The sequence below is a fragment of the Elaeis guineensis genome, chromosome 8 (assembly GCF_000442705.2).
Source record: "Elaeis guineensis isolate ETL-2024a chromosome 8, EG11, whole genome shotgun sequence".
Lineage (NCBI taxonomy): Eukaryota > Viridiplantae > Streptophyta > Magnoliopsida > Arecales > Arecaceae > Elaeis > Elaeis guineensis.
In genome coordinates, this window is record NC_026000.2 from 8557088 (window position 1) to 8570415 (window position 13328).

Genomic DNA, 13328 nt, shown 5'->3' on the forward strand with positions numbered 1-13328 from the left:
ATCTTTTTCCAAAAAACTTAGAAGAAGATGACGAATATATTTAACGAGCAATTGCTTGTGTCACATGGCCTAATAGTTAGCACCCATTGTGTGACTGTCTAGGAGCAATTGGCCTATTTTCTGTACTGATCAAGAAAAGCAAACAACCCTGCATTCACAATCGAAAGGGCATCATTTTTTAGAATGTTATGGCTGTAGCTTCATTTGATCACTCATTCCTTTTCATTTGTATTGGATGGAAGGGATTGGCAGTCGACATGAGGATTCTCCATTGATGTATCAAGTCGGAGGGTTCAACGTGCCAGAAGATATCCATATTATCTCTTTTTTAGAATTTTAATATTTTATTGACTTTCAAAATCATTTTCACATTGCATGATTGGGTACAAAAAAATATTATCTTGTCGACTCAGGATATGCCAACACGGACAAGTTTCTTGCTCCTTATCAGGGCAACAGGTACCACCTAAGTAGCTTCAACAATCCTCAGACATGACGATATTCTAATTGTAGAGATCTATACAACTATCGACATGCACAATTACGAAATTATGTGGAGAAGGCCTTTTTTTATATGAAGAAGTGATTTAAGATTTTGAGAACTCCCATACCATACCCCTTCAAGGTGCAGAAATGTATTATTATGACATGTTGCATTATTCACAACTTCATAAGACGCAATCAAGGCAATGATAAAAATTTCAACATGTCATTGGCATCCTTACTTATGGATCCGGACGGGGACGACGTCGATCCTTATTTGATTGTAGGGGACGATGAAACCCGTAGAGGTGAAGAACTGCGCAATTCGATAGCTAATAAGCTATGAGTTGCTCATAACCAGTGGAGTACGTTTCATAATTGGGGCCATACAGTGAAGTTCATGTGTATACTTATTGTAGCATAGTTTATGTTATTATGTATAATGTGTTTGACATTGATTGCACATAAATGCAAAAATTTGAAGGGGTGTTTAGTGAGTTCTAGTGATGTATTCGGAAAGATTCTATATGATTTTTGAGGGATGTATACGAGGAATTTATGACTCTTGGGTTGAATATCAGCAAAAAATCTTCGGATATAAGCATGCCTTATACAAGAAGTTTCAAATTAAAGAGGAGGCCATTGCTGCACTTAATAGCTATCTACGATCTCTTTGCTTCTCTTTCAAACAATATGATGACAATAAGTTTAAAGAGGATAAAATCCTTGTTGGCAGCCTCATAAATGTATGTGCACGTGATATTGGTACCCTGTTTCTGGTCGTAGTTGCCTTTAGTGTAGGCTTTCTTCTTGGGCTTGTGGTTGGACATCTTTAACTTATGTTGTCTACACTGCAATATTGGATACCCTCTTTGTGGGCTTTAACTCAAAGTATTTTATAAGTTAATGGTATTTTTGTATTTTACTTTTCATGATGTATTTGGACTTATCCTGTACAAATATTTAACTTATTATGCAAGTTGTTTTGGATTTATTTTCTTCTTAATTTTGAACTTTTGGCTGCTTGATTATTGAATTTTGAATTTAAATTGTTGTTAGCCCATTTTAGCCATAACCTCTGAGCTTAATTCCCCCTCTATTATTCTTTGCCAGCATTTTTTGATTTGTTCGTGAATGCTTAGGTAGAGAATAGGTCTAAAGCAATGATGAGTATCATGGCATGGCTATTTTGGCACTCTTGAAATGGTAGGATTATTTCAGTCCTCATGTGCCACAGCACATTTCTTCTTTTGATACTATTCTAAGCAACTATTAATGATGTATTTGAACTTTAACTTCTTGGTAGCCTATGAATGTACCATTTTGTGCTACGTTTAACTTATTGGCAGGCCCTTCTATTATACATATTTGGACAATTGCATGGTTGTATTTGGATTGCATGACGGGCTCATATTCCATATGCTCATCCTAAAACATACAACTAAATTTTTGGCTCTACTGCCTTGGTTATTATTTCTCAAATAATATGTCAATGGAAGCTGAAATTGATAAGAATGAGGATATATTCTCTGCATATTGTGCCTTAGTTATTATTTTTCAAATGATGTGTCAATGGAAGCTGATAACTGTTCACATTTGCAGATAACTATCCAGAAACTCAAATATTTTGGATCATCCAGGTCTCATGTTAGCAGGTCAGCTATACAAATTATTCATGCTCGATTCTTATTTTGGGTTATCACTATCTTATGTTCTGGATCCAACTGATATATCTTTCTTTTTACTCGCTCTTTTGGATTTGGATAATATTTTGTTTTATAGCATTTTGGCTTACTTTGTAATTGTAAATTCTTATTGAGTTATTTTTTATTCTATTGTACAGTTTTTATTACTTTTCAGTTCATACATATTCAATCATCTTTTATCAAATGTTGTAAAGTTAAACACAATGTCATTTGAGGAGTCTCAAACACACAAAAAATTTAAAAATAAATATTATTAGAAATAAAGAAGATCTTTTCCAATATTAGCAACTATTGTTCTAAAGTTGCTAGATAAGCTTGTATCAAAAGAAATGTAAATTCACAGGCCAAAAGTATTCTTGAATTTTAGAAAAAATTTATCTTTTATGTCTCATGGAATAGAGCCTTATTCCCATGTCAATCCAACAGGGATTAGAATAATACTATATTAATTACACTAGAATAAACATAAAATATCAGATTTTCAATCAAATAAAAATTTAAAATAATAAAAATAAATAATTATTTATTAAAAATTTATATCTTTATTTTAAAAATAAAATTTGGATGTCCAAATATTTTCTGAGAATCTCTCGAGGATAACCACGTAAATAGCTTCTTGGGACTCTCTTTCTACCGGTGCACCCCTCAACACAGACACCATTACCTTCTTTCTTTTTTTTTTCTTTTTTTTTTTCAGGATAAAAGAAAAGAAAATAGTCACATAGAACTACGACTAAGGCATTGGGGAAAAGACGTCCACAGGGCCCTTAGTCACTTCGACTACTTTTAAATCTATTATTTAATCATTATTTTTAATAAAATTAAATTACTAATAATCATAAATTTTTTATGTTTATCTAGACTTCAATTGCTGGTTGAAGGACAGTATGTCCCCTCTGCTTTACGAAGGAAAACAAGAAAAAAAAAAAAAAGGAGGACAGCATGTCCCCTCCAACAACATCAGAAGAAATCCAACCGAATCATGTCGTATCTGAGTTGAGAAATTTCTCCCCTCTTTACTTTGTCAAATTCTCTCTTTCGTGGTATTTTCGTTGCATTGGATGTTCTGCTCGGGAGCTAACCAATCGCTAAATACCTAATGCACTAAAATCCTTGACAAAGTTCATCATTAGTATCTTGATGGATGGCGACTCCTCTATATGCAAAATAATATATATATATTTTTTATTTTTTAATAATAATTATATAAGTTTCAAAATATTTTTAAATATAAATAATAATTTTTTTCTTTACTTTGTCAAATACTCCCTTATCTAGAATTTTCTACATCTTGAATGTTCTGCTCAAGAACTAATCAATTGCTAAACGCCTAATATGCCAAAATTGTTGGCTAAAATTCATCGACAATATCTTGATGGACGGTGACTCCTCTATGTATAAAATAATATATATCTTTTTTTTTATTTTTTAATAATAATTACATAAGTTTCAAAATTTTTTAAATATAAATAATAATTTCTCTTTTTTTTATTTTGTCAAATTCTTTCTTTTCTAATATTTTCTTTATCTTAGATATTCTGCTCAAGAACTAATCAATTGCTTAATGCCTAATGTGCTAAAACCTTTGACCAAAGTTCATCAACAGTATCTTTGTGGATGGTGACCCCTCTATGTGTAAAATAATATATGTCTCTTTGTCATTTTTTAATAATTATTACACGAGTTCAAAATTTTTTCAATGTAAATAATAATTTCTCCTTTCTTTACTTTATCAAATTATCTCTTTCCTAATATTTTCTTTGCCTTGAAAGTCCTGCTCGAGAACTAATCGATTGCTAAATGCCTACTGTGCTAAAACCCTTGGCCAAAGTTCATTGACAATATCTTGATAGATGGTGACTCCTCTATATGTAAAATAATGCTTGTCTCTTTTTTTTATTTTTTAATCATAATTACATGAGTTTCAAAATTTTTTGAATGTAAATAATAATTTTTCTATTTTTTACTTTGTTAAATTCTCTCTTTTCTAATATCTTCCTTGGCTTGGATTTGCTCTATCACTAATCAATTGCTAAATGCCCAATATACTAAAACCCTTGACCAAAGTTTATCAACAATACTATGATGGATGGCGGCTCCTCTATGTGTAAAATAATGCATATCTCTTTTTTTTTATTTTTTAATAATAACTACACGAGCTTCCAATTTTTTTAAATGCAAATATAGGTTCATTCTATACATATAAATAAGATTTCATATATATTCTCTTCTTTGAATTAATGGTTAACCATTATTATTAATTGAATTAATTTAATAAAATCTAAATAATTTTCCCCCTCTTCTATAGAATTTGCTCTAATCTGACTAGGTTGGAGTCTTGGGTGGTGCATCCCAAGTATTTTGATCTAGATAATTATAGCTAAAATAAAAATTTGATATTTACAAGTAATTTTAAGGACTCGATTAATTTGCGAGCAAAGAAGGAGGAAGTGTGGTCAATGAAAAAATAAAAGAATCCCTCTTATTTGGTTGAAGTATTCAAAAGAGAGATTGAAAAGTGGTATTTTTAGAAAAAAAAACTACATAAAATATAGATTTTTGGCATTCTCATGGAAAGAGAATTAGGATCTTTTTTTTCCAAAAATACTTTTGAAGTTATAAATAGAATAGAATAGAATAAGATATGATATTTTCTTTTAATAAAGATATAATATGTATTTTATATGATTTTTTAAAAAAATATATGCTCAACCAAACATAAGGTACTCTCAAATGTATCACTTTTCTATGACTAATTGGACATACCAAAGATACTTTTCAAACATCAGATTTACACAAATACTTCTTAAAAAAAATAGTCCGATGAGGAAAAATTTTAATGGCAAACCAAACAAGGCATAAAAGATCAACTTCAATAGAAACTCATGGACTTGCTTGAACACCAAGCTCTACAATGGCTGCTTCAATCTTGCCCTTCAGCCCAGCACTATCCATTTCATCACTCTGAACACAAATGAATTAAAATAGTTCATGAAATCGAAATTAAAATATCAGCTTAATAATATGGGTAGCTTGAGGATAGAAATAATTAGCAGCATTCCTTTCACTTTGCCTTTTCTTTTAGGAGGTGCTTGGTTCGCGATCAGAATCGGATTCGACATAAATATCGGAATGGCTTAGAATCATAATCAGAATGACCAAATCTCCCAAAACACTTGGTTCGTAATCGTAATCGGAATTAGAATGAAAATTTGAATCATAGAGGAGAGTAGAGATGGAGTTCTATATAGATTGGGCTATTTCCATTCCATCAGGAATCAAAATTAAAATAAGACTCCTTCCAACCAAATTATTGCAATAGGAGTCATCCATTTTCATTTTGATTTTAAATTTTTATTTTTTTTAACTAAATATCCTCTTAATCAGTGCAACAACGATTCTAGATTGATAAAGATGGCATGTCGCATGAAAGCACCGTAAGAAATATGTGGCCCACAGAGGATGGAGTTACAAAATTGAAAACATCAAGAACAAATGCAGACACAAAATGTGCATTTAAATAGATTGCTTTCAGTACAGCTGGTTGGATTGAAGTCCAACGGTCACCATTGGCTGCATGTACTGTCATACTCCGGCTGCAATGTAGACATGTTGCCATAATGCTAATTAGTCATGAGTTCCTATTTTTACATCAAGAATAGTATTTTTTTTTTTTTGAAAAAAAGGAGACCAGATCACGACGCTATGAGAAGTCATTTTTTCATGCCTTGGCAAATTAAATACTACCCTAGGTGTCAAATAACAACGATGCTTTGAAACAGAAGTTAGTGCTATACATGGGCCCGATTACAAATGAAATTTGTCATCATACATGGTGAGGAGCTATTCGTTGGATGATGGCCAGAGGATTTTTTTTTTAAAAAAATTATAAATTTAAAAACATTTTAAGGGTATTTAACTTGAGATGGTCATTTAAAGACCAAAAATAATATGAATGGAAGTGATCACTGTATTTAATTGTATTATGATAATTCAATGAAGTAGCAATTTTAAATTATCCTAACTCCTCAAATCACTATTGAACATAGTGCTTGATGTCATTCTTGGGATCAGGAATCCAAGATCACTCCAAGATAATGATCTTAGGTTGAAATTTGCAAACAAAAATAATTCTCAATCTAACAAAAAAAAATTAGCATATTAACATATTGTTAATATATTATATCAATATTATATATATAAAATTATATTATATTGATATTATATATCATATTTATGATATATGTTATATTAGAGTATATTATTAATCATATTATTATGCAATGATAGTTTTAAATTGTAATAGAAATATATTATTATATTTTATATCTATATAATAAAATTATTTGATATATTACTTTTACTTGCTTTCCTAATCTAAATAAATATTAGTATTAAAAATAATATCTTATAACTATTGATTCTATAATAATAACTAATATATCTTTATAGAATTAATATATTACAAGACTAATAATATATTTTTATTGAATATATTAGTAATTAATATATTAATAAATATATTAATATTTTATTATAATATATTTATATGATTAATAAATATATCTTTTTGGAATATAATAAAATAATTTTGGTATTATATATTTGGTGATCTTGAATTTTTATGAAATATCAAAAAAAATTACTTATGAAGATATGTAGATCTTTGATCATTATATTATGACCTATCAAATATTATGAACTTAAATTACTAGAGATTAAATCATCTCATGATTCAGATCATTAATGATCTTAGACCATCACGATGATCTCATTTGACAATTCCAAACATATCTTGACTATTTAATGTGTTCGGATCCTTAACGCAACCGAAAGCACTGAAAGAAAATGCAATGTACCCCCACTATGTTTGTCTTATTCTTTAGGAATCAGCTTCACTTTTCACTTGACTTTCAGTCGACGTGCTTTGAGGGCATGAAATTTCCCGGAAATCCATGAGTTTCTGGACGGTGTTAGCTCATCATGGGCCAGGTTTGGCACAAAAATTATTAAATTTTAAATAAATATAATCTGAAGCCCGAGTAAAAATGGATATAGTTTAGATCCGAGACTCACTCAATGGTCAGTTTTATCAGGCGGCACTTAGACACAAAAAAATAATTTATATATTTTTTTATGCATTGAAAAGCGGCTCTGATGAACTGTTGTCCATGTTTATCCGTATTACTACTTTTTCCGGTAAGATTCCAAGATCTGCATCTTTTCCATGATATTTTTTTATGCTTTTAGGTTTAATTTGCACATTTATCATGTACGGCTTTTTATGATTAAAATTTATTTTTTTTGGTACCAAACTAGACTTTCGATCTATACAAAATTGAAGAAGCTATATGATATAAGAGCATCAAAAATGCATTCAATTAAACGCAGATAAGGAAAAAAGATTGCTTGAATTCACCGTCAACCGCTGGGAAAGGCAACTATGGGCATTCACCTACTTTGTATGGAAAAGACCAGTACTAATATATAAACAAAAATAATTCAAGTCCACGGTAAATATGAGTACAAAAATCGGTAAAATCAAGCACCCGGTATTGAATGCGATGAGTACTGTCCTATCACGCAAAAGAAGACCAAATAATTCCACCGGTCAACCTATAACAAAAAGTCAAATAAGTCTCATAAATTCATAAAAAAAGGTATCTAGGGGGGAAAAAAAAAAAAAATTTACCGGCTGATGAGAAACCAATATACCCATCTCACGGGTGGGTAAGTATTTCAACCTATTTTATGGAGGGAAATCAAGTAACTCGACAACATCATATTAGTTGCAGACTAACAACAATATCACTATTAATATATAAACAACAATAATTTAAGTCCACGATAAATATGAATGCGAAATCGGTAAACATCAAGCACCCAATATTGAATATTATGAGTCATGTCTTATCACATAAAGCAAGACCAAAAAATTCCACTGGTCAACCTAAAACAGAAAGTCAAACAAGTCTCACAAATTCATAAAAAGAGAATTTAGGGGAAAAACAACACGGCCACCTTGCCGGATGAGAAACCAATTGATCCATCTCATAGGTGGGTAGGTGTTTCAACCTATTTCATGGATATATAATGCCTATGGGAGATCAAGTAACTCGGCAACATCATATTAGTTACAGAGTAACAGCAATATATAGATGGATCTTAAAACGAGAGGAAGAGAATACCTCAACGAATAGCGTGTGTGAGAGGCTTCCAGGGTTAGAGGTGATATTGGCTGCAATGATGTTGAGGTTAAGAGACTCAAATACTTCACACATCTTAGTTAGGGTATCCCTCCTCGTCTTTTTGCAAGTGAAGTTTATAACCAGAGTTCTATTGTCCACTGCAGACACCCTCAGCTGCAATATCAAGACATGAGAATAAATTTCAACTATCTATAAAAGATTAAATGAAAATAGTGTCTTTTAATCCCCCACCCCCTCTTACTGAAAAAAAATATGATCAAAACTCCATGCACCAAGTTTTTTTTTTCCCTCAATGTAACTCCATGCAACAAGTTAACGTGGGAAAGTAAACAACGGAGAGCCAAGGAAAACATACTTCCAGAACTTCGATGGAGGGCATGAATGGCGACCCCAGAGAAGAAAGGGCCGGACTCCATGAAGTTCTCTTTCTCTTTCTCTGCGTACCGTACACATCATCCTGCTCGATATCGTTAATAATTTTATGAAACGCATTTGACAACTCGAGGTCTGATATCTCCGATAGCAACCTCCTCTCTTGCTCCTGAAGCTCTTCAATGTAGTCAATTGCGTCCTTGATGATAGATGCCTTGTCCAACTAAACTCCATGGATCCACCCATGAATTTATCAATATTATACAAGAAATGAGATCAGTTCTCATCGATAATTGAGACCACCGCTTGCATCTTATTTGTTATAACACAGCTTAATTATTTTCCTTCTTCATTTCAATATGTAAGAAATGAGATCAGGTCTGATCAATAATTGTGTCCATTGTTATAACACAGCTTAATTATATTCCTTCTTCATTTCAATATGTAAGAAATGAGATCAGTTCTGATCAATAATTGTGTCCATTGCTTGCATCGTATTTGTTATGACACAGCTTAATCATTTTCTTTGTTCATTTATCTTTTAGTTTCTAGCTTACCTTTGTAATGTTCGGGACTACACGTCGAAGAGCATAAAGCCTTTCCTTCAGCTTATCCCTCCTGATTCTCTCCATCTCAGCATATTTAGAGGGTGTGGAAGACGGGAAGGAGCTCGAAGAGTTGTACTGTTCAGTACTGGCTTCACCAATTATCCTGCTGCTTCCATTAAAAGGACCATGGGAGAAGAGAAGAGAGGGAAAAGCATACAGAAGGATGTTAGACGGAGTAAGAAGACATATCCAAATGGGTAGAGCGAGTTTAACAACTTCCGAAACCTTCAGAAAAGAAGGGAAAAAGAAGGACAGCATGATCAATTCGGGGTCATGAGATGGTATACTGCCAGGAAGCACAAGGATGCTTCTATCTGAACAAACTAAATTTCTTCGTGAGACGAACCTTTTGGAGCAAACTCAACGATCGATGCCGCTTGACAGGCCGTGTAAGAGGGTCAGGTGTCAGTTCGTCACATGAAACCAAGCCTGATTGGATTTGGGTGGGATAGGGACCACAAAGTTCTAAAAAGAACTAGACAACAACAACACAAAATAACCTAAAACACCATCCAAAGTTCAGTTGGATTAACAATTACACCCACAAAGCCATATTTTGTTTCCAACCAACCCACTTGCAGTAATATAAAATCTCGAGCAAGTATACTATGATGGAGGTGAGCTAAGGATGAACATCCTACAACCCAATATGACATTTTGCGGATAATTAAATTTAAGGAGCTAGGAGCTGCCCCAGGAGAGTTTGGCTGTTTCAAAAGAGACCACGAGGCAAACAAGGGGCAAAAAAAAAAAAAAAAAAATTGGGGGCAACGGAGGCTTTGAAGTACCTGGGTAACTCCTCGGCCTCGAAGAATGTCTCCGAATAGTTTTTGCATTCATGCTCCATGACTTCCCCTTCCATATGCATTCGGTTGCAGAGAGAGGCAGGGTGTTTGCTTAATTTATAATGCCTTGAACCGTCAATATATGGCGTCCTGGCCTGCATGACGCTACGTCATCACCGCTGGTTGAAACCCGTTCACTGCGCATGTCAATACGTCAGATCCTTGTCCTGCAGCGGAAACATACAGGACTCGTCTGATTTGTAGGGTGGAACTTTCCCTGCCGAGAGGTAACTTCCAACAGAAATTATCTTCTAAAAAATTATTTTTTAAAAATAAAATTTTAATATATTTAATTGATAAAAAAAAATAATTTATTATAAAATAATTTATATTAGATTAAATATCTATTTTTTTATAAAAATTATATAAAATACTTATTATATTCCTAATAGAGATAAGATCATATTTTTTTTCTTAAACATTATATAAATAATAATATTATCTTTATATTAATATAAATTTAATATAAATATATTATAATATAACATTAGATCATACTAATTTATTGTATTAATAGAATACTAATATATATTAATATAATATTAATATTTGATTATAATAAATTTATTAATATAGATATAAATATAATATTATATTAATATAAATATTAATAGATTAATATAAATACTATATTAATATTAATAAAAATATTATATTAGCATAAATATTAAAATAATATTAAATATTATAAATATTATGATATTAATATAAATATTAGGATAATTGAGATTTTGGTATATATTACTATTCAGTATTTCATCCTAACCATCCATTGATATTTTATAAAATCTTAACTATAAATTTTAAAAAGATATTTTTGGAAAGAAAAAAATACCATCACTTTCTAGTTTGTGGAAAGTTCCAAAACCCATCTTCTTGATTTTTATTTCTCATTAAATATGAAAAGTGTCTTCCTATGAAATATGGAAAGTATCTTCTTATGAAGAGATTTTTTTCATTCTCTCTTTTCTTAAAACTAACCAAACAAGAGACCCTCATTCCACTTTTTAGGAATTGTCTCTTTCCTCCTCCACTTTCCGTGATCCAAACGAGTCCATAAAGATTCGATCGGTTTGCTTATAATAATAATTGTTGAGGTATAGGATAAATATCATTGTTATCATCTTTCCACGTGAGGCACTTTTTAAAGGATAAAACCGTGAGGCCTATGGACTAGAGTGAATAATACCTCACGCGATGGGCTGAGCCCTTGTCCACAACAATGACGTGCTAGGTAGGGGCCGAGGTCCACCTTGGTTCCCTAGAGTTGAGGTTTGTCTCGACTAACTGTGGAGCTTTTCGAATTGTATACAATCAGAGTCCCCATTGATTAGAAGACTTTGTTACGATTCTAATAATGTAGAGGGCATCATTAGTCTCATATTGATTATGAGTCAAGGAGAACTCACGCTTATAAGGAGGAAAAAATTCTTCCCATGAGAGACGTCTTTTAAGAGATAAAATCGTGAGATTCATGGAACAAAGCAGACGATATCTCACGTGACCGGTCGAGTTCTTATCCGCAACAACAAGCAAAATAAATTGGGTTGGATCCAAATCAAGGACATACCTTATCACTTCAAAAGCCAAATCCAAATTAAAATGAAAGCTCCAAGCATCTGAGTTGGTCCCTTAGAAGCCTGCATTTTGATCGCCTATGTGCGTGAAGGGATTTGAATCAATTAAGCCACCGAAGCACTTCACATGAACAATCGTGGGTCTCATCTCCTCTATTAATCCAAGCGATTTCTTTAGGCCTGTGAAAGCCTTAAAAAAAATAAGAGGTGCGTTATGGACATTCTTGTCAACTAGGTTCTCATTCTTGTTTGAGAAGCAGGAGTCGTCCGCATGGACTGTAAGTCATATTTTGAGAAAGTGAATGCACCCCAATGTCAGGTGCATTATCATAATGCGACCTCTGGTGATCATAACCAACAATTAATCTTCTCGCATGCAATTGCGCATGTTAAACTGGACACACTGCGTAAGTATCTTCTAGCTAAGACGTCCATGTCAATAAAAACATTCGTTTCCAAAATATTACTACATCAGCCATTTCCTTCCATCTTGGAACAATCTTGAAATTTGAAAAAATAACACGCACCAGCCATAATTTAATTTTTCATGGTTAATGACGTTTCTATCCTTTAGAAGCACCGTAGTGTGCCAGTCATTTCATTTTGGTAAGCAGAAGACTTCAACTGAGGTCCCAAGCTATTAGTCTTTAGCGAACAAATATGAACGGTAGGTGTAAGTTCCATATATGTATATATACGGGAGAAAATTTTTAACTGTTCCCCTAGCATAATCCTAGGGATAGAGTTCTCTTAGTATAATCCTGGCAACATAGTTTGACTGACGCTAGCTCCATGAGTTCGCACCACTGGTCCCCTTTACGTCCAGCAGCTTTAGATTTAAATCTGCAAAGCCCAGCCGCGGTTTCCCTGTCCAAGTCCTTACCTGTCCCTTTCGCACCAGGCGTGGCTGACCATCCCGTTACACGAGCCACCGACCAGCAACGTACAGTTCCACCGTCATCGAGATGGAGATGATTCTACGCGGCTGGTAACCCGCAGCACCCAACGATGGTGATTGATCACTGTTGAGGCAGATATTTTTTGGAATCTCAATAAATACCGAAGTAAATGTAAAAAATATTTAGTTGAAAAAAATAAAAATTTAGAATCGAAATTGAAATGGATGAGTCTCATTCTAATGTTTGATTGAAAAAAATTTTATTTCGATTCTGATTTTATGATAGAACAGGAATGGCTCAATTTATATAAAACTCATTTCCTACTCTTCTCTATGAATTCAAATTTTCATTCCAATTCCGATTCTGATCATAAACCAAATACTCCAGAGTATTTGATCATTCCGATTCCGATTTCAAACCATTCCAATTTTCATTCTCATTTCGATTTTGATTATGAACCAAACAACCCCTTAGTTCAATGATATCCCATTTCATTCATCTTAGATATAAATAAATTGAAAGAATGATCATATCAGTCTAAATATATCAGCGGCAATTATTTCTAATCGGTCATTATTGTATATTTAAAATAGCTATAACTGTGAGATTATTTGAATAATTTTTATTAT

The 13328-nt window shown here is 32.5% G+C and overlaps 1 protein-coding gene across 1 annotated transcript; it reads right to left on the reverse strand.

Moving 5' to 3' along the window:
- Positions 1-5016: 5016 nt before the first annotated feature.
- LOC105050586 (transcription factor bHLH35-like) lies at positions 5017-10250 on the reverse strand. Its single transcript, XM_019852228.3, has 5 exons — positions 10167-10250; positions 9328-9484; positions 8754-8993; positions 8378-8551; positions 5017-5153 (listed from the first exon to the last, which is right to left on the reverse strand). Exons 1-5 carry the CDS (start codon positions 10244-10246, stop codon positions 5073-5075), a joined length of 732 nt encoding a protein of 243 aa, XP_019707787.3. The 5' UTR covers positions 10247-10250; the 3' UTR covers positions 5017-5072.
- Between the last annotated feature and the right edge of the window lie 3078 nt (positions 10251-13328).